Source organism: Doryrhamphus excisus, linkage group LG2, assembly GCF_037039965.1.
Source record: "Doryrhamphus excisus strain RoL-2023G ecotype Guam linkage group LG2, RoL_Dexc_Guam_v1.1, whole genome shotgun sequence".
NCBI classification, from domain to species: domain Eukaryota; kingdom Metazoa; phylum Chordata; class Actinopteri; order Syngnathiformes; family Syngnathidae; genus Doryrhamphus; species Doryrhamphus excisus.
Genome location: NC_136358.1, coordinates 20,604,562 through 20,628,123, shown reverse-complemented (window position 1 = coordinate 20,628,123; position 23,562 = coordinate 20,604,562). Strand labels below are relative to the sequence as shown.

At 46.1% G+C, this 23,562-nt stretch overlaps 1 protein-coding gene across 4 annotated transcripts in view; it reads right to left on the bottom strand.

Moving 5' to 3' along the window:
• syt1a (synaptotagmin Ia) overlaps nt 1-23,562 on the bottom strand; it is a 68,385-nt gene that overhangs the window by 1,885 nt on the left and 42,938 nt on the right. For 2 of the 4 annotated variants that reach the window (XM_078787956.1, XM_078787949.1), the window contains 7 exons: nt 16,336-16,524; nt 11,678-11,850; nt 8,154-8,279; nt 5,048-5,215; nt 3,249-3,416; nt 2,115-2,232; nt 903-1,036 (listed from right to left, as the gene is read on the bottom strand). In XM_078787956.1, the coding sequence (XP_078644082.1) occupies nt 903-1,036; nt 2,115-2,232; nt 3,249-3,416; nt 5,048-5,215; nt 8,154-8,279; nt 11,678-11,850; nt 16,336-16,513 (1,065 nt within the window). In that variant the 5' untranslated portion in view covers nt 16,514-16,524. The remainder of the gene's footprint in view (nt 1-902; nt 1,037-2,114; nt 2,233-3,248; nt 3,417-5,047; nt 5,216-8,153; nt 8,280-11,677; nt 11,851-16,335; nt 16,525-23,562) is intronic. The other 2 variants (XM_078787957.1, XM_078787953.1) reach the window with 2 other exon arrangements.

Sequence of the window (23,562 nt, the reverse complement as noted above, 5' to 3'; positions counted from 1 at the left end):
TGCAAACACCGGACTCCATCACGCTCTGGCGTAGCCATCCTACCTGACAGGTAGTAATAAACTTAGTAGCACTCATGACAAAGGTAGTAATAAACGTAGTAGCAGTCATGATTTATTTTTTTAATAAGGTAGTTTATTACTACCTTCATCATGACCGTTACCGTACATCATTACAACTGTAATACTGGTGGATGATTACTACTGCAATACTTGCCCATGATTACTACTGTAATACTGGCCGATGATTACTACTGTAATACTGGTCAATGATTACTACTGTAATACTGGCCGATGATTACTACTGTAATACTGGTCAATGATTACTACTGTAATACTGGCCGATGATTACTACTGTAATACTGGTCAATGATTACTACTGTAATACTGGCCGATGATTACTACTGTAATACTGGCCGATGAGTACTACTGTAATACTGGTCGATGAGTACTACTGTAATACTGGCCGATGATTACTAATGTAATACTGGCCGATGATTCCTACTGTAATACTGGCCGATGATTACTACTGTAATACTGGCAGATGATTACTACTGTAATACTGGCCGATGATTACTACTATAATACTGGCCGATGATTACTACTGTAATACTGGCAGATGATTATTACTGTAATACTGGCCGATGATTACTACTGTAATACTGGTCAATGATTACTACTGTAATACTGGCCGATGAGTACTACTGTAATACTGGCCGATGATTACTACTGTAATACTGGTCGATGATTACTACTGTAATACTGGTTGATGATTACTATTGTAGTAATTGTGTTGTGCCAGACTGTAATAATAATCATAATCGTAACAACAATAATAATAATAGGAATATGTGATCATGCATTCGGTCTTTCCTGGGCCAGATGAAAAGGAAAGAAAAAAGGACCTGGATTTGTTCGAAGGGGACCTCAAAGCTGAAGGACTCGTTGTAGTAGGGGTTGAGCGTGTTCTTCTTGATGGTGGTCTTCTTCTTCTTCAGCCTCTTGCCGTTCTGCATCAGGTGGATCTTGACATACGGATCTACGGCAGAAAAGAAAAGAAGCGGGAAGCAGAGTGAGCCTCGCCGGCCGCCTCCTTCTGGAAATGTCATGTCCGATGCGAAACAAGGAGAGCGCTGTCGGAGCAAACGCACGACATGGATCTCATTAGCGGGTTGCCGCCAGTCGATTGGAAGGAGTCGGCGCCAAGACACACGCTCGAATGCGTCAACGACGCCAACTTAGATGGCGCAATCTGTATGATTTATGACCTCGGGAGGAAGCTGCCGAGGTCGCCCCCTGCTGCCGTGGAGCTCCAGTGCAGAAGGTCACGTGACCTCCGACGGCACGGAAAGACGTCTGAATGGACGCCACATCGCCGCCTTTTATCTCCCCAAGCAACCGAGGAGAAGTCGGGAAACATGATTGGGCGAACGTCTCTCTGCCATTTTATGGATGGATGGCCACGCCCGGGATTGCGGCAACGCCACCTGCGAGTAGAGCGTTGCACCTCGCCCGATTTGAGCTCATCGTGTTCCGTTCACGCACACACCAAAGCAGTGGCTTGCCAAGTTAAATTTAGACCCCCCCCTCACCTCCACCCCCCACCTCCCGTCATCTTGGATTTGCCAGCGTGTCAGCTCACTTCCCACAGACACACACGTGGTGAATCCTGGGAAATCCAAAGTGTACCATCAGGAAGGATCTCAGCTCCATTTAAGGATGATGGGCAGATTCTTCCATGCCAGCGCGTCTGTGCGCGCGTCTGCTGCTGGCTGCAAGACAGATGAGAGACAAGACGAGCTGGAGGAGAATAATCCCAGTTTGATTCCAATAAAACCTGCCTGCCAGGAGACCAACCAGCACAACCTGAGCAGACGACTTCTGGAGGAAATTTCCGAGTATTCATGCTCAAAGGTTAGCGGTAAATATGCACGTACGCCAGGGGAGGGGTGACGTCCTCCTCATATGAGGGACCGAGACAACAAAGGGCAGACTCGCATGCCTCGACGCCTGAGGTGAGGCACTTCTCTGGGCAGCGAAGAAGCTGACCTCAGGTGCAGTTTGGAGTGTGTGGTGCTTGTGTGGGATTAAGGTTCTTGTTGATCAGTGGTCCTCACCGGACAGACCGCCCACGTCCATCTTCTTCAGGTTTTTGGCCTCCAGGACCACGACGGTCAGCTTTCCGGCGGTGGGAACGTAGCGCAGGGAGAAGCAGATGTCGCCCAGCTTCTCTTGCTGTGGGTGAGAACATGCCAGAGTCAGAGACGGACACCTTGAAAGAAAACCTTCCAATGAAGAGACTCTGGTGTGCTGGTCATGAGTGGCAGACAAAGAGACATGGAGAGCGTGGCGAGCGTGGAGAACATGGAGAGATGTGGAGAGATGTGAAGTGATGTGGAGAGACGTGGAGAGCTTGGAGAGATGTGAAGAGATGTGGAGAGATGTGAAGAGTGTAGAAAGATGTGAAGAGATGTGGAGAGCATGGAGAGCTTGGAGAGATGTGGCGAGCGTGGAAAGATGTGGAGAGATGTGGAGAGCGTGGAGAGCATGGACAGCTTGGAGAGATGTGGAGAGCGTGGAGAGCGTGGAGAGATGTGGAGACATGTGGAGACATGTGGAGACATGTGGAGAGATGTGGAGAGCGTGGAGCGATATGGTGAGATGTGGAGAGCGTGGAGAGATGTGGAGAGATGTGGAGAGCTTGGAGAGATGTGGAGCGAATGGAGAGCGTGGAGAGATGTGGAGAGATGTGGAGAGCTTGGAGAGATGTGGAGCGAATGGAGAGCGTGGAGAGATGTGGAGAGCTTGGAGAGATGTGGAGAGATGAGAAGAACGTGGAGAGCGTGGAGAAATGTGGAGAGTTTGAAGAGATGTGGAGAGATGAGAAGAACGTGGAGAGCGTGGAGAAATGTGGAGAGTTTGGAGAGATGTGGAGAGATGAGAAGAACGTGGAGAGCGTGGAGAAATGTGGAGAAATGTGGAGAGCTTGGAGAGATGTGAAGAACGTGTAGAGCGTGTAGAGCGTGACGTAGCGAGCGTGGCGATGTCCTTCAACTGAAAAGAGCCGTCATTAACCTTTAAATGGGAACAACATGAGGGTAAAAAGGAGGTTCCCCGGCAACACGCGTGCGATGCCGTGACATTTAGCGTGAAAATGGAATCTCCTGAACGATCCCTGCAAAGTCAGGCGGGTATTAGCAGACATGGACGTCTGCAATTAGGGGTTGAGCAGATGTACAACGTTGCCTCACCTCCTCCTTCTCGGCGCTCTGCAGGTCTCGCCATTCTTCCGTGATGTGGCTGAAGTCCACCTTGTTCATGGGCACCTTGATGTCGCCGATGGCGTCGTGTTTGGAGAAGCGGTCAAAGTCGTACACCGTCATCACCAGCGTCTTCCCGCCCAGCTCCACGTAGGGAACCTGAGGACATACATCAGTTAGTACACACATTTGTACACGGTATTAGTACACACATTCGTACTCTGGATGGAGGACTAGTATTAGTACACACATTAGTACTCTGGATGGAGGACTAGTATTAGTACACATGTTCGTACTCTGGATGGAGGACTAGTATTAGTACACACGTTCGTACTCTGGATGGAGGACTAGTATTAGTACACACATTAGTACTCTGGATGGAGGACTAGTATTAGTACACACGTTAGTACTCTGGATGGAGGACTAGTATTAGTACACACGTTCGTACTCTGGATGGAGGACTAGTATTAGTACACACATTCGTACTCTGGATGGAGGACTAGTATTAGTACACACATTTGTACTCTGGATGGAGGACTAGTATTAGTACACACATTCGTACTCTGGATGGAGGACTAGTATTAGTACACACATTAGTACTGTGGATGGAGGACTAGTATTAGTACACACATTAGTACTCTGGAAGGAGGACTAGTATTAGTACACACGTTCGTACTCTGGATGGAGGACTAGTATTAGTACACACGTTCGTACTCTGGATGGAGGACTAGCATTAGTACAGACATTTGTACTCTGGATGGAGGACTAGTATTAGTACAGACATTCGTACTCTGGATGGAGGACTAGTATTAGTACACACATTCGTACTCTGGATGGAGGACTAGTATTAGTACAGACATTCGTACTCTGGATGGAGGACTAGTATTAGTACACACATTAGTACTCTGGATGGAGGACTAGTATTAGTACACACACTCATACTCTGGATGGAGGACTAGTATTAGTACACACATTCATACTCTGGATGGAGGACTAGTATTAGTACACACGTTCGTACTCTGGATGGAGGACTAGTATTAGTGCACACATTCATATACTCTGGATGGAGGACTAGTATTAGTACAGACATTCGTACTCTGGATGGAGGACTAGTATTAGTACACACATTCGTACTCTGGATGGAGGACTAGTATTACTACACACGTTCGTACTCTGGATGGAGGACTAGTATTAGTACACACATTCATACTCTGGATGGAGGACTAGTATTAGCACACACATTCGTACTCTGGATGGAGGATTAGTATGTATTAGTACACACGTTAATACTCTGGATGGAAAACTAGTATTAGTACACACATTCGTACTCTGGATGGAAGATTAGTGTTAGTACACACATTTGTACTCTGGATGGAGGACTAGTATTAGTACACACATTCGTACTCGGCCCTCATACAGATGTTGATATCAGTTTCTAGTAGTAGTAGTAGTAGTAGTAGTAGTAGTAGTACTAGCCTAGGAGTGTGTGCGTGTGCATGCATGTGTGTGTGTGTGCGTGTATGTGTGTATGTGTGCGCGCATGCGTGTGCATATGTGCATGTGTGCTTATATGTATGTGTGCATGTGCGTGTATGTGTGCATGTGTGTGCATATGTATGTGTATGCGTATGTGTGCATGCATGTGCGTGTGTGTGTGTGCTTTGGCTAATACGCCAGCTGGCTGCTGTCTCCTCACCTCGTCAGGATTGGCGTTGCATGCAAATGAACCAGGAAGTGAGCAGCAGGAGATGTCAGCTGACAAGTTGAAGTTGAGAAGCTAAGAAGTTTACCTTGAAGGTGAACTGCTCGTTGAAGACGGGATTGAGGGTCTTCCTGTGGACCTTGGTCTCAAACTTCTTCTTCTTGTCGGGGAGCAGGTAGACCTTGACGTAAGGGTCGGACGTGCCGCCCATGTCCATGGCGGGAAGCTCGGCTGCCTGGATGATCCCCACGATGAGCTGCGTGATGAAAGACAAGTGCTATCATTCCACAACCATCACCTGATCAGACGGACGTTGGCGCCGTGGCCTGCGGCCAAAAGGTCATCATAACCAGGAAGACCAAGGATGCCGGTCATCACCCCCGCTCTGCTCGTCTGTCGAGCAAATTCCCATGAGGCGGCCATCTTGGAAGGCCTCTATGGCCTGAGATTGTCAGGAAAACAAAACAATGGCGGCCGACGGAAGCGAGCAAAAGAAACCCCATAGTGATAAAAACCCCCGTTGGAGCTTTGGGGTCTTTCTGATGGGACTAATTAGCCTTTAATTGGCCATCAGGGCAGAAAGGACGATTCCCATCCAACCCCCCCCCCTTATCAGCCTCGCCGTGGAGATGAGCTGATCAAACTCCAGCGAGCGTATCAGCCCGTGTTTGCACATCTGGATGTGCGCCGTTTGCTCTGTCTGCTTCACTGGCCACGCCCACTCCACCTGACTGCACCAACACGATAGGCTGCAGCCATACTTTACTTTCACTTTCACTCCTCCCAAGCATTTGGCACTGCTGGGCCTTCAGGAGGTTCTAAGTGGAAATTCCAAAAGCAAAAGAAGAAACGGGAGTGAAAGAAAAAAGCAGGAAGCATCATCAAACATTGAGGAGCATACATATCTCCAAAAACATGAATTCCCGCTAAAATAGAAACCAAAAGTATGCAAACCGAGCGAGTCCTGATGAGGTGTTTCCAGGAGGATCGTGGGAATGTTGCTCCAGGTGCTGAAGATGTCTGGTAAATCCAGACCAGACATTTCTGTAAATCCATCCCAAATGTTCTCCACTGGATGGAGACCAGTGGAAGACCCAGGACGGTCCAAAATAGTCCTTAGTCAAGTGCTGGAAAGAAGTCATGACCACGCAGACCAGGGCCTTCAGTCATGAGGGATGCCCCCTGCAACATCTCCACATGCCGTTTGACGCCCCTGCGCGATCTGAAGCGCATCCTGGTCGCATCCTAAATCACAGGACGGGACCACACTCTCAATGTACCGCATGGTACTCTGTACTACCTGTACTACACACTATGTACCTTTCCTTACCATGTACTACAATGTACTACACCTTATGTACCACTCCTTACCATGTACTACACCTTACCATGTACCACACGTCACCATGTACTACACCTTATGTACCACTCCTTACCATGTACTATAATGTACTACACCTTATGTACCACACCTTACCAGTGTACTACATGTAACCATGTAGTACATTATACCATGTAGTGCAGGTTACCATGTAGTACATGCTACCATGTAGTACACGTTACCATGGAGTACACATTACCATGTAGTACACAGTAGCATGCACTGCATGATAGCATGTAGTACACGATAGCAAGTAGCACACGATAGCTTGTAGTACATGTACAGTGCATCCGGAAAGTATTCACAGCGCTTCACTTTTTCTACATTTTGTCATGTTACAGCCTCATTCCAAACTGTATTAAATTAATCTCTTACCTCAAAATTCTACACAAAATACTCCATTATGACAATGTGAAAAAAGGTTTTTTTTGACATGTTTTGAATTTATTAAAAATAGAAAACAAAAAAATCACATTTACATAAGTATTCACAGCCTTTGCCATGAAGCTCAAAATTGAGCTCAGGTGCATCTTTTTTCCACTGATCATCCTTGAGATCTTTCTACAGCTTAATTGGAGTCCACCTGCAGTAAATTCAGTTGATTGGACATGATTTGGAAATATAATAACTGTCTATATAAGGTCCCACAGTTGACTGTGCATGTCAGAGCACAAACACCAAGCATGAAGTCAAAAGAACTGTCTGTAGACCTGCGAGACAGGATTGTCTTGAGGCACAAATCTGGGGAAGGATACAGAAAAATGTCTGCTGCTTTGAAGGTCCCAATGAGCACAGTGGCCTCCATTATTCGTAAATGGAAGACGTTTGGAACCACCAGGACTCTTCCTAGAGCTGGCCGGCCTTCTAAACTGAGCGATCGGGGAAGAAGGGCCTTAGTCAGGGAGGTGACCAAGGCCCCGATGGTCACTCTGTCAGAGCTCCAGCGTTCCTCTGTGGAGAGAGGAGAGCCTTCCAGAAGGACAACCATCTCTGCAGCAATCCACCAATCAGGCCTGTATGGTAGAGTGGCCAGACGAAATCCATCAGACCAGAGAATTTAGTTTCTCATGGTCTGAGAGTCATTCAGGTGCTTTTTGGCAAATTCCAGACGGGCTGCCATGTTTCTTTTACTAAGGAGTGGCTTTCGTCTGTGAATACTTATGTAAATGTGATTTCTTAGTTTTCTATTTTTAATAAATTTAAAAAAGTCAAAAAAAAAACTTTTTCACATTGTCATAATGGAGTATTTTGTGTAGAATTTTGAGGTAAGAGATTAAATTAATACAGTTTGAAATGAGGCTGTAACATGACAAAATGTGGAAAAAGTGAAGCGCTGTGAATACTTTCCGGATGCACTGTAGCATGTAGATCCATCCATCCATCCAACCAAGCATCCATCCAACCATCCATCTATCCACCCACCCACCCACCCATCCAACCATCCATCCATCCAGCCACCCATCCATCCATCCATCCATCCAGCCACCCATCCATCCAACCAAGCATCCATCCATCCAACCAAGCATCCACCCATCCATCCAACCAAGCATCCATCCATCCATCCAACCAAGCATCCATCCATCCAACCACCCATCCATCCATCCATTATCTGTCACAGAACATCTGGCCATAGCGAGCTGATGTTCTTCCTTCCCGTCGTTCTAAAGCCAGCCATTGGAACGTTCTGAAGCAGCCATAAAGCAGGCGGCCATGTTGGGGGATCGCTTCTCAATCAGGCAGAAAGAAAGAAACAGGCGGCAGGCCCAGAGGGACTTCCTGAGGGCTAACGCGCGTACGACAAAGCGCCACTCACCGTGTTCTCTGTGAAATTGTAATCCAGCGAGTACTGTAATTTGCCCAGTTTCTGGTCCTCCTTGGGCTCCGCCTCTTTCTCCGTTTCGGTCAGGCCTGTCTCGGCGTCCTCCTCATCCTTCAAGGCCTGGAGGAGACACCCACCAACAGTCAGTGTGGCCCCATTGTCACCGCTGCCGGCGCCCGGGTCCTCCCGGGGGAACCTACTCCTGTAAGAGCTTCCATTTGGTTTATGGTGTTTAGGGAGGGGGGGGGGGGGGGGCAAACGGGGGAAGCAAGCACTAAAAGACCATGGCGGGGAACATCAGAACATGCTGAGATGCACTCAAGCCCAGGGACCGTTCCCCTCTTTAGGACTCCCTGGATGCTTCTGGAGGAAAGATCACATGATGCCACCACGAACACCACCACCCGCCACCGATGGATGGGCGAGCACGGGACAAACATAGACACCATAGATACAGGAGATAGATGGAGATGTAGCTATATAGATATAGATGTAGATATATAGATGTAGATGTAGCTACGTATATAGATAGATATATAGATATATGTACATATAGATATAAATGTAGATGTAGATATGTAGCTGTAGATATAGCTATATATATAGATATCCATATAGATGTAGGTATAGATATACAGATGTAGATATATAGAGATATAGATATAGACATATAGAGATATAGATTAGATAGATATATGTAGATAGATGTATAGTTGTATAGACGTAGAGTAGATAGATGTATAGTTCTATAGACAGAGTAGATAAATGTATAGACGTAGAGTAGATAGATGTATAGACATAGATAGATGTATAGTTGTAAAGACGTAGAGTACATAGATGGATAGTTGTATAGACATAGAGTAGCTAGATAAATGTAGAGTAGATATATAGTTGTATAGACGTAGATAGATAGAGGTAGAGTAGATAGATGGATAGTTGTATAGATGTAGATAGATAGACATAAGTAGATAGATGTATAGTTGTATAGATGTAGAGTAGATAGATGTATAGTTGTATAGATGTAGAGTAGATAGATGTAGATGAGTGAAGAAGAGAGAATCTTGTGGAAAAGCTGAGAGTCCCTTTGGCGTGAAGTCTTCCATCCAGGGGAGGGGGTGGTGGGTGGTGAGTGGTGGGCGGGGTTTTCGGGGGTGTGGTGAGGTTGGCCGCAACTAGGCCAGGTGAGGGGGTGCTTGGCGGGTGGGGTACAGTTAGCTAAACATGCGTTGCTGTCAAGGTCATTCATTGAGCATGAGGAGTTGGCGTCCAAGAGGTTTTTCTTTGGGCATGCACAGCATTCTCTGTCCTTCAACCCCCCCGCCCATCATCATCATCATCATCATCATCAGGAGTCCCGCCCCCTTATGCTAAGCGTCATGCCAGCAAATGGGTGTGGCTAACAGAGTTGCTTCTACGTAACTGGTCAGTTTGCTGAAGTGAAAGCGAGCGGCTGGAGGACACTGATTGGTGGATGACGGCTGTCCCGCTTCTGTCGCCCAATCAGCAATTGATCCTCGCGGATGAAGGCGAGGAAGGTGAGATCACATTACTGGGCTCCTCTTTTACATCTCCACCGTTCCCTAGGTGATAATATCCTGTTGGGAGTACCCCACCAGGGAGACTCCGCTCGCCACAAATCAGTGTCTCCCGGCCCCGTCAAGGCGCACCCGGTGCTTATCATCCTGGTATATATGCGCCTACCATGCGGTAGGCCCATATATACAGTATATATGTGCCGTATGCATGTTACTTCTATCTGGCTGAATGGCACGTTGGCATCAAGAGGCTACGGAAAGAAACATCAGAGCAGCAGGCTTAAGAAGATCCAACAGCGATTGGGAACCTACCGCCAGCGACCATCCCAGACCATCATCAGACACAACACAGATAAGGAGGACATGGAAGGAAGAAACACACATTAAAACACACACACCAGGCAACGCAGCAGTCTGGAGGACGCCACCACAAAGGACCACCTTCCCCTTTCTTTCCTGCAGGAAGCCGGCCAGGAAGCTCATGTGACCTCATTTTACATCGTGACCTCAGATGAGATCATATCAGCTTGTATGAGGTCATGGAAGATGATGGGAGATGACCTAAGATGACATGAGATGATGTAAGATGACATAAGATGACATAAGATGGCATAAGATGACATAAGATGGTTAAGATGACATAAGATGACGTAAGAAGATGACATAAGAAGATGATGTGAGATGGCATAAGATGACATAAGATGGTTAAGATGATGTAAGAAGATGACGTGAGACAACATAAGATGACATAAGATGGTTAAGATGACATAAAATGACGTAAGAAGATGACATAAGAAGATGATGTGAGATGGCATAAGATGACATAAGATGGTTAAGATGATGTAAGATGACGTGAGACAACATAAGATGACATAAGATGGTTAAGATGATGTAAGATGACGTGAGACAACATAAGATGACATAAGATGGTTAAGATGACATAAGATGATGTAAGATGATGATGTATGATGTAAGATGACATAAGATGGTTAAGATGACATAAGATGACATAAGACAACGTAAGAAGATGACATAAGATGACATAAGATGACATAAGATGATGTGAGATGATGTAAGAAGATGAAGTGACAATGTAAGATGATGTAAGTTGACATAAGATGACGTAAGATGACATAAGATGATGCAAGAAGACGTGAGATGACGTAAGATGACATAATGATGTAAGAAGATGACGTAAGATTGTTAAGATGACATAAGATGATGTCGTAAGATGACATAGGATGGTTAAGATGATGTAAGATGACGTAAGACATAAGATGACATAAGATGACATAAGATGACATAAGATGACATAAGATGACGTAAGAAGATGACGTAGGAAGATGATGTAAGATGGCATAAGATGACATAAAATGGTTAAGATGACAAGATGACGTAAGAAGATGACGTAAGACATAAGACATAAGATGACGTGAGACGACATAAGATGACATAAGATGGTTAAGATGACATAAGAAGACATAAGATGATGACGTAAGATGGTTAAGATTATGTAAGAAGATGACCTAAGATGGTTAAGATGACGTAAGATGAGGTAAGATGATGTAAGATGGTTAAGATGACGTAAGAAGATGACGTAAGAAGATGACGTAAGAAGATGACGTAAGAAGATGACGTAAGAAGATGACGTAAGAAGACGAAAGAAGACGACATAAGATGGTTAAGATGACGTAAGATGAGGTAAGATGAGTTTCCATGGTGGCGCTAGCAAAGCACTGCAGAAGGCAAACGTTGGAGCGTGAGGGTGAAACCTGCGTGGTCATTTGTGGGGGGGCCCCCATGTCATTACCTCAACTATAAGCAGGTGGTCATTAGACAAACATGAAATCATGAAAATCATCAGTAGAGTTGGAGAAATGGAGGAAGGAGGAGAATCCAAGTGTTGGATGGTGATGCTGGTCCTAGCATATAAGTGAAGGTCACGTCTACGTTAGGGGACAATTGTTCCAATCGTTCCGTTACCTCGGTTTTGGCTCCATCCTTCACGTCCTTCATGTTGATGGCGTTCTTTCCTTTGTCTTTGCCCTTCTTTTTGTTCTTCTTCTTGAAGATCCACTTTTTGCAGATGCAGAAGCAGCAGGCCAGCACCAGGATGATGGCCACAAAGGCGATGGAAACGATGGCCCATGACGGCACTGCGGACAGGGCACATCGGAACACGACGTCAGCTTCCCGTTTGGGAGGAGTTAGCTCACGCATCAGACTCCTCCCCCCCTCTTCCGTGTCGGAAAGTTTAACGTCCGCCAACGTGAAAGCAGCCGTACGCGTACGCTTCCGCTTTGTTAAGCAGCCGCACACGCGGCTGTCACGGCTGACTTTTAATGAGATTAGGGCTTCCTCCCGAGCAGCTGTGTGATTCATGCTGCTTATTAAATGCTAATCCAGTCATACATGCAGCATATGGCTGCCTCCGCAAACATGGCCACCTGAACGCCTCCTACACTCCTCTTGCAACCACAAAGCTCAGCGCTGCCTTTTACTCTCTACAGCACACGTGGATCCGTGATGCCATCGATCTACCTTTGAAAAACATCACCGGCCTGCTCGGGCCACGCCTCTGGCCACGCCTCTGGCCACGCCTCTGGCCACGCCTCTGGCCTCCTTGCCTTGGACGCCTCATTCAGCACCGGCCTCCAGGAACCACCTCAGGTGCCCCTACCTGCACTTGCTTGCCATCAATATACCCATAGTACCAGTACACTACCTGTACACTTCCTGTACGCTACCAGTACACTTCCTGTACACTACCTGCACAGTACCTATACGCTACCTGCACGCTACCTGCGCAGTACCTGTACACCACTTGCACACTACCTGTACACTACCTGTATGTTACCAGTACACGTCCTGTACACTGTCTGAACGCTACCTGTACACTACCTGTACAGTACTTGCACACAACAGTATGTGTATGTATGTGTATGTATGTCTCTTTTATTGCAAATGTTGATCTGAAACGGGAGCAGAAGACGAAGGTGAAGCTAGCAGGAAGGTTTGGAGGTTAAAAAGGTCTTTCATGAATGAAAGCAGGGTTATGTATGCTGGGGGGCGGGGTGCCATCCTGTCACGGGGTGGGGGGTGGGGCGACCTGCTACAGCCCGTGGACTGCTCTTTCTACCCTCCACATGAAATGAAGTAATGTGCCGATTGGACGACAAGCATGCGTGATGGATGGCCATTCAGGTGCTCCTGCTGGAAATGCAGTCCTTATCTTCATGATGGAGACACGGCGCCAGTCAAAAGCACTCGTGTGTCCCTTAATTAAAGGCAGACGAGTCCCACAAAGCAATAAAAGCATCGCCTAATTAACTACTTTGTGGGACTGCCTTTTCTCAGGAGACACTGAGAGATGGAGGGAGACACTGGATGGACCGTACAATACTATCATACACCATTATACACTATGTAGTATGCTGTATACTATATACTGTATACAGGATATAATATACAGTATACACTATGTAGTATGCTGTATACTATATACAGTATACTGGATATAATATACAGTATACACTGTAGTATGCTGTATACTATATACAGTATACAGGATATAATATACATTATACACTATGTAGTATATACTATATACAGTATACAAATACAGGATATAATATACAGTATACACTATGTAGTATATACTATATACAGTATATAATATACAGTATACACTATGCAGTATGCTGTATATTATATACAGTATACAGGATATAATATACAGTATACACTATGTGGTATACTGTATGCTATATACTACAGTATACAGGATATAATATACTGTACACAGTATAAAATACAAAGTGTACTGTATACACTATGTAGTATACTGAATATTATATACAGTATATACTTTTGTAGAGTATAAGGATATAATATACTGTATACAGTATATACTATAGAAGAGTATATAATATACTGTATACAGTATATACTATAGTAGAGTATAGAGGATATAATATACCGTATACAGTATATACTATAGTAGAGTATAGAGGATATAATATACCGTATACAGTATATACTATAGTAGAGTATAGAGGATATAATATACTGTATACAGTATATACTACAGTAGAGTATTTAATATACTGTATAGAGTATAAAATATACTTTCCAAAGATTGGGCCTTTATCTCATCGACTGTGAGTCAGCCTTGATTGGGAAATACTAATGGAAATACTAATATTACAGTAATACTATAGGCTAGATGCTTACGTCTTGGTATTTATCATTCTGTCGCCCGTGAGAGAGTCCGGTGGTCCTTGAAGGCACCATAGGAAGCCACTCCAGAAAGCGTTGCTACTCCGAGGTAAACAAGCAGCCGTCGCCAGGGGCAACACGAGGTGAGAGTCATGGAATGCTGACGGACCTCGTTAGCGCAAGCCAAAATCTACGTCCCACAGCGGGCGGCACCTTCACAATGACCTTCACAATGCAACTCGGCAGCAGATTGTGGACCTTCATGGTGGCGGATGAGCATCCCTCCATTCTCCATGAAGTACGGGCGTGTGTGAAACAGGGCGAGTGTTCCACGGCCGCGTGTGCTCCTGTGGCAAGGAGGGCCGTGCTATATTTAGCAACGTGAGGGCAGCGTTGCATGCCGGATGAGGATGACACGCTCCTGTATTTACCGTGTACATGTTGCTCACAGCGCCACCAGCAGGTGGGGCCTGCGTGGCGTGGAAAGGGTCCCGGTTGCGTCATTAGCTCCGGATGAAAAAGGCAAGAAATGAATTGACGGCTTTGGAGCAACAACAACACTTCCTGATGAATGGCGTGTTGGGGTCACGCTTTGTTCACCCTTTAATCCTAATTCCATCCCCGCTTGTCGGCAAACACTCCATGGAACCACGTGTACGCCGCTGCAGAAGAAGAAGCACCGCTAGCGTAGTTCCATCCTAGACATTTTCATCAGTAAAAAGTGGGGACGTAAACGAGGTGGACGTCCAGATACCGTTGGACGCCCCCCGGATAAGAAAACGACACGCACCCGATGGACACTTGCCTAGTGCTACCCTTGCTCTTGTTGGTGTGGGCGTGGCTCTCCATGACATCATAAAGAAGCCTTACTGTAGTTCCAAATATGCAAAGGAGCACATCATGTACCCAAGCGTGCCAGGCGACCGGGCCCCCCACCACCGGGCTGCAGGCACCATATTTAAAAATGTGTAAATAACTATATCAAAACAGATGTAGTTGGATATCCATGTGGTAAATACCGTATTTTCTGGACTATAAGTCGCACAAGGCCAAAAATGCATAATTAGATAGAAAAAAACATGCATAAGTCGCACTGGAGTATAAGTATAAGTACCCGAATTTTTTGCGGGTAATTTATTTTCCAAACTACTTAACCAAAACAGACATTACGTCCTCTTGTTGTAACAATAAAAGCTGAATAGGTGTAAGATATGCTAACACGATGCTTATTCAGCTACACCAAAAATGGTAATGGTAATGGTAATGGTTTTATTTCATTTGAACATGCATCAGATTACAATTGAGTGCATCCCATAATCAGTTCACAGTTCCACATGTCCAAAAGGAGTAGGAAGAAGCAAAGCTTATTAAATCCTACCCCTCCATCTGGTACTTTTACAATCAGTAACTGTTACATTTGTTCACTTCCTGCTTTCCTAATATAGTTTAAGTTTATTTTTAATTTTTTTAATTTTTTAATTTTTTTAATTTTTTTAATTTTTTAATTTTCTTTATTTTTTAATTTTTTACTTTTTTAGTTTTTTAATTTTTTACTTTTTTAATTTTTTAATTTTATTTTTTAAATTTATTTTTATTTTTATTTTTTGTCACGTACAGAAGTACGAGGTGATATGACCATCCAATGACATAATGGGTACCATAGTAGCACATCATGACTCTTCATGGAACATATTATGGAACATAAACACTTTTTTCATTTATAAGTCACAGGAACAGCCAACCTATGAAAAAAAGTGCGACTTATAGTCCGGAAAATACGGTATATTCACAAAATAAACTAGAAACATGTTAAATGCAAATTTGCACTTTGCAAAAGTGCAAAAATGCACTTTGTTGGACAGTCTTTGAAGGCACCGTGTCCCACGCGGCATAGATCGACACTATCCTGTATTTTGAGCTGATGTTTGCTCCCAAATGCAGATACTACGTGGGAATGCATAAAGGGAAGGCTTACTAGCTTAGCAAGTGCTAATGTGTACTACTACTAATGTGTTAGTCCAGGCTGGTGCTGGTGGATGGAGGATCCGTATTCATTTGGTGCTTTTCCGTCGCTATTCCTGTTTTACTTTGACATCATACATCATCAATGAAATACATTAGCTAGCCAAAGGTTTTACTGATGTGTTGGAAATGTGTTCCCAACGACGAGCTAGCATCCCTAATGCTAACGCTACTAATGCTCTTTACATCTGCTCTGCAGGCCAGGCTCTGGCTAGTCTTGCGATACTGATACCTGATACTTGATACTGATCCATCCAGGATGCTGATACCATCTCTCGCTCGTCAGATATCTGGTGTCCAAGCCATGTAAATATTCCCAGCCATGCTAACAATGCTAATGTTTGTGAGGTTTATATTTAATCGTTATATTTGTCGATGTTTGTGTCTGCTGGCTCACTCACGTGGGATCTTGTTCAGCTCGTTCATGAACTTGTCCTTCAGCTTGGAGAAGGCCTCGTCCTTCTGGCCCGTGCCGGGTCCACCGGCGATGTTGGTGGTGTTGGCGGCCCCGCCCATGGAGGAGGAGGCGGTGGGCGCGGGGGGCGCCGCTGCAAGCGCTTCCCTTCGACTCTCGTTCATCTCGCTGGATGCTGGACCATGAAAAGAGACAAGAGACATCAGGTTGTCTTCCTGGGACAGATGCGCATCGGGCGCACCAACAGCTGCTAGCTAAGCCTGGACAAACAGCCTCTGAGGGGTGGCGCGTGTTTAAGGAACAAAGCCGTTCGCTTAGACTCCAGATTAGCATCGCAGATTTATTAGTCTGGTACGACGCAGCGGCAAAGCTCCCGCCACTTTGGACTGAAGGGAACTGAACGGTTGCAGGTGGGCCCAAAAGGACACCTTCATACCTCCATGAGTCTCCATGACTGCTCTCCCGTTCAGCTTTCACATTCCCACATTCCCACTTCACCCCACGTCATCTTCACGGACAACAACAATGATCTTTTTGCCAGCATAATCATGTCTGCATGGGAATATTCTGCATCCAATATGTGTCCTTTGGATTTCGGGGGGGGCAACACGCACAAGATGGCTGCATTTTTCCCTGCTCATCACAGCGGCGCATCTTTCCACTCCAGTGAAGTGTCGCATTCAATGTTCCCCACTTTGGGCGCCCATGAGAGGAGAAGCCAGGGGAGTTCAATGCAACATGATCTCCCCAAAGAGGACGAGTGCTTCCTTCTACAAAGTAGAAAGATCACATGTAGGATCATCCCTCCATCCAATTACAGAGCAGACAGATGGACCAGAAGGCCCCCACGCTGACAGGTGATGCTGGCGATGACACCCCCTGACTATCTAGGTCACCATTCACCTCACTATAACATCCCACCATCCTCACACCCCAAACGCACCACTGATGATGGATGGATGGATGGATGACTAGATGGATGGATGGGTGGATAGATGGATGGATGAATAGATGGATGGATGGATGGTTGAATGGATGGATGGGTGGATAGATGTATGGATGATGGATGATAGATGGATGGATGGATGGAAGGCAGGATTGATGATAAATGGATGGATGGGTGGATGGATGGATAGATAGATGGATGGATGAATAGATGGATGGAAGGTAGGATTGATGATAAATGGATGAATGGATGGATGGATGGGTGGGTGGATGGATGAATAGATGATGAATAGATGGATGGATAGATGAATGGATGGATGGTAGGTAGGATTGATGATAAATGGATGGATGAATGGATGGGTGGATAGATGGATGGATGATTGATGGATGGATGGATGGTTGAATGGTAGGGAGGATTGATGATAAATGGATGGATGAATGGATGGGTGGATAGATGGATGGATGGATGATTGATGGATGGATGGAAGGCAGGATTGATGATAAATGGATGGATGGATGGATGAATAGATGGATGGATGGATGGAAGGTAGGATTGATGATAAATGGATGGATGGATGGGTGGGTGGATGGATGAATAGATGATGAATAGATGGATGGATAGAAGGTAGGATTGATGATAAATGGATGGATGAATGGATGGGTGGATGGATGAATAGATGGATAGATGAATGGATGCATGGTTGAATGGATGGATGAATGGATGGGTGGGTGGATAGATGGATGAATAGATGGATAGATGAATGGATGGCTGGATGGATGGATGAATAAATGGAAGGATGGATAGATGCATGGATGGATGGATGATAAATGGATGGATGGATGAATAAATGGATGGATGGATAGATGAATGGATGGATGGATGGTAGGATGGATGATAAATGGATGGATGGTGGATAAATAGATGGATGGATGGGTGGGTGGATGGATAAATGGATGGAAGGGTAGATGAATAGATAAATGGATGGACGGACAGAATTGTATCTCTGGCTGGACATGCCCCCCAGTCAGGAGTATGCGTGTTTGCCCCCCCTCCCCTTTTGAGGCGTGTGCAGGAAAAAGCGAGTGAATGAATCCAACACAAAGGCGGATGTGTTTGATGTGAAATTGTCAGCGCAGCAACGAAACGCTAATAAAGTTTTATCGCCCGTGAGCACGTCGCCGTGACAGACAGTGGTGATCATCCGGAAATCTCTGGCAGCTCGGATTAGACGCGTGGACTCGGGACGTCTAATCAGCAGGAGGACTCGTTTGGGGCGGAATGGAGTGGCCAGACTTTCATTACAATAAACATCACACGTGTGGAGATTAGCTGCTAAATTCAATTTGCACTGTCCTGGCCGGGCCGGCGTGCTCTGGTTTCCATGGCGACAGCAATAACATGTCTTATTGGATGCTAATGACATTATCAAAGTGGACCTTCAGCCTCGTGCATGTGAACGTATTAACGGCCGTGCCAGGTCCTTCTGTCGAGCATGAAGACTCCATCGTTGTAGGCCATCCTAGCATGAAGGTTCAAATCCGTCCTCCCTCACATGCATGCATGCTCTATCATGGCCAAATGTCACTAGCCTCATCACAGGGTGCATTATACGGGGGGGGCTAGCCTAGCATAACAGCGGGGGTCGTGGTTAGTGACCCGTTAGCATAATTAGCGGCTGCCACTCCTGTACCTGCCGCTGATGTCATGACATGTCCCACATGGGGGGGGATGTTTGCTTCAGGAATGTAATAACGCACATCAGTGCTTCTCAGCTGAGGCGCCTGCAGCAGGGAGGGAGGGGGGAGATAAGAAGAGCCCGAGGCGGCCGTGGGGGGCCACTTCCCTCTTGTCCAGTGCAGCCTCTTTACTCACCTGGAGCCAATCTGTGGGGGTGATGGAAGTGGAAAAAGTTATTAACGCCGCTCTGCCGGCAGGCCGGGACAGCTCCATTAAGGCGCAGCTCAAAGACTTGCCCACTTTTTCAATTACAGCACAAAGCTAAGAAAGTGGGGGTCTTATCAGAGACTCTCCCTCTGGATTGTTGTGGGGGGGCATTCAAGCAGCACGGCTAGGACCCCCTGGAAAATGGGTCATTGAGTGAAGTGTCCCCAAATCAATAGGAGGTATTAAAATGGGCAGGGCGGCAGCACAGACACAGACTCTCTCCATTCGGAGCTGTTTGAGGGCGGGGGCCAACACAACAGCCGCCCCCCCGAGGGGCTGAGTTTGACGGCAGGTCAGCTAGGTGAGTCACAGGGGCAAAAAGACGCTGTTTGTTCAACCTCCACCCGCCTCCGGGGGTCACGCTGAGAGTTGCCCGGCAACCAGCGACAAGGGGGGGCGACAAGTGGCAACATCAAGTCCTTGAAGCCCCCGTCGCACTAAGCACCAATCAGGCACAACCGACCGTAATGGAAGTCCCAAAATTGGCCCCACACATTCGGGTGGCGTTTGAATACACACTTGCGTATTTGACTGGAATGTAGCTGGAAAACAGTCGGAATATGATGGACACTGTTAGAATGCTCTCCGAACATTTACTTGGAACGCCATGCGAGTGCAATTCCATTGTTTCCTAGTCGGAGACTGTTCTTTCCTTGGCGTATGACGTGATGGGGCTTCGTATTAACGTCTCAGTGGCAGCTGCCTTTCGTTTTTCCAATGTCACCAGGATGTTTGGAATGCAGTTGGAATACCGTCGGAATATTTACAATGCAGTCAGAGTGAAATGAGAATTTTTTCACCTTTTTTGGAATGTTGCCCATCATTCCCAATCCTTATGTGAAACATGACTACCTATTTTGTTCCCTTTTCTGGGCAAAATGAGTTAATATGAGCTAGTTAACAATGCACATGTTTGCGACACACCTATTTTGACTGCAACAGCATTTTATGGTTTGATATACGACCAAGTACATTGATGATAACATGTAGTACTTGCAGTATCTTGCCGTATTTTGATGATTTAAAACATTAGCGGATCGTCTTTCCATTGATTTCACATCCCATTCCCAGGAGCTTTTGCTCGATCCGTCTACAGAGCAGCATAGATAGAGCAACACTTCCAACACTTCCAATATCTCTACTCTGCTTGGGATGGCTGTGTCTTCCAGCACGGGTGCTCCAGTCTGCAGGTAAAAACTGCTGACAACAAACCAGCATTTTGTTGAGTCTTGGTAGCCAAATGGAGAGCTAGCTATCCACTCTTCGGTCGGTGAGTGATGGTGACCAAACGGCTAGCTAGGTGTCGTGTTAGCCTGCCGTATAAATGAAGTTCTTGCTGTTAGCTGCTACAATAACAGTACGGCTGTAGCTTGGTCAATGGAACACTGGTGGGGGTTTTTTTTTTTCGAGCTTTCGTGTCAAAATAGGTATTTCTCATGACGTCCATTGTTAGCTAGCTCATACTAACTTGTTTTCTGGCACTACAATGCACAGGAAAGGACTGGGAATGATGGGAAGCATTAACATTAGCATGCACTTGGAATATTCCATAATAAAGCATGACTTTTCATTCTGGCGTCGCCTGGAATATTTCAGGCTTTGGAACTTTTGAACCTTCAGTTGACTTGTGAACAGATGTGAACAGATGCGCCTGAGCTGGGAAGCTGCCAGCAAGGGGGAGGGCGTGATGCAATGTGACAAATCTCTGCGGTACTCTGGTGTCAACTTTCCACCGCTCCTTTTCCTTTCTTCCTACACTTTCATGTGGAAAAAAACAAGGTTTGCCTTTCAGTGGAGGAACAACAACGACCGACAAACGCCCCCCCCATGTCATCTACTTCAATAGCATGACACCGCCCACCTCGTTAGGCCAAAGAGCTGGGCTGTGGATGTCAGTGTATAAAGACCAGTACTCTGACTCCAATCATCAACAGGGTTGGGACCAAAAGACCTACGGTTCTTGGCGTTGCATAAATGGTCCGGAATATTTTGGTCATGAAGACGAAGGTCCAAGCCCGGAGTACCCCAAGAGTCCTAATGAAGTTGCTGTCAATTGCAATATGCGAAGACGTGTGTCGGAGCGTCTCCTGAGATGCTAATGCACAACAAGCGTGTTGTCAGGCTGCTAATCTGATGCCGGTGTCATGGAGGGACTCCAAGGCGACAAATACCTTCGGCAAATAAACGGCATGATTAAATGATGGCAGCACAACGGGGTATCCTGTAAACACCAGGCCTTCATAGATGTGTGCTTTTCTCTTTCTCCTGAGCTCAAAGTCATCTCAAAGTCGCGCCGTCTCACTTTGTTTTGCAGTAGCGTGTGGCGCACGGTGACATTAAAAGCTCTGTGAGAAACGCCGCCAACTATCAAGCCAGATGGAAAAATAGCATGCTCTTTTCTTTGGACTGAGCTGTCACATCCCATCTTGCTGACATTATCATTTAACACTTTTGAAATGCTACTCCGCAGAGGAGGAGTGTGACGGAGACTATTGTCAGGCTGATGGATGGCATTGTGCTGCTGACACTGGAATCAACAGGTATTGTCAGCTTATCTCTGATATCGGCATTAGTGGTCTCTTCACATTACTGACTCGTACACAAACGCTCATCATTAGCTTTCTTTCTCGTAACACGTATTCCTACATTGTCCAGCACGTCATCGCCAACACCATCATCGACACCATTATCAACACCGACAACACCATCATCCACACCATCATCAACACCATCACCAACACCATCATCAACACGTACAACATCACCAACACCATCATCATGAACACCATCATCAACACCATCATCCACACCGACAACACCATCATCCACACCATCAACATTACCAACACCATCATCAACACGTACAACATCACCAACACCATCATCAACACGTACATCATCAACACCGACAACATCAATACCATCAATACCATCATCAACACCAACAACATCAATACCATCATCAACATCAACAACACCATCACCATAATCAACACCAACAACATCAATACCATCAACATCAACAACACCATCATCATCACCAACACCACCAACACCATCATCACCAACACCCTCATAAAACCAACACCATCATCATCACCAACACCATCACCGTCATCAAAACCAACACCATCACCAACACCATCATCATCATCAACACCATCATCATCACCAACACCATCACCGTCATCAAAACCAACACCATCACCAACATCATCATCAACACCATCGCCAACAGCACCGTCATCACCAACACCCTCATAAAACCAACACCATCATCATCACCAACACCATCACCGTCATCAAAACCAACACCATCACCAACACCATCATCATCACCAACACCATCACCGTCATCAAAACCAACACCATCACCAACATCATCATCAACACCATCATCATCATCAACACCATCACCGTCATCAAAACCAACACCATCACCACCATCGCCAACACCATCGCCAACACCATCACCAACACCATCACCGTCATCAAAACCAACACCAACACCATCACCAATATACCATATTTCCAATTGTAGAGGAAAATGCTGATCCTGAGCTAGCAAGTGTGACGCATGGCGCACCATGCTATAGATAGATGGCAGCCATGATACATGATCCATCCATACGTGAACTTCAGGCTTTGAATGCAACTCGGATGCCGTGAAACACGTTATCAGCATCACGTATGCCAGATAGCATCAAGACAGCCGAGTGGGGTGGAGGCGGGCCGTGAAATTGCTGCTGAATAATACAGTGGAGCCAAGATGGCCGGATACAAGGGATGGATGTCAGGCAGCGGCCGAAAGCCTCGAAAGGGTCCGAGGGGTCCCCATGTTTATTTTTCATCATTGCTTTTGTCCTTTGCTGCACAAGACCTCACATCTCCTTCCATTGGTTTTCCTGCCAGGATAGGAAGATAGGAAGATAGGAAGCATCCCTGGGACAGGAAGGCGGGGAAAATCTTTTCACGAGCTGGAATGACTTGACTCTTCACGCGAGCATGCCCAGTCCGTCACGTCGCTTTTCCACGTTCTCCTGCATTTATTTCTATTTCCGCCCACCGACAAGTGTTCCCACATCTGCTCCGTCGCAGCGCCGTGCAGATAACTTCCTCTGACACCTGCCGTTTGGGGTCAGCGCTGATGGGCCCGGACCCAACCCAAAACGGCAAGCGTGTCCAATCCGGGCTCATCCTGATTCCGTGGGGGAGTGGATGCCAGGACGAGCTGCGTGAGACTGACTGAGCCGAGTGGATTCCATTTCTTTTCTTTCCATCTAGTCTGCAAAGAAGCACCGTGAAGAAGCGGAATGACATGTT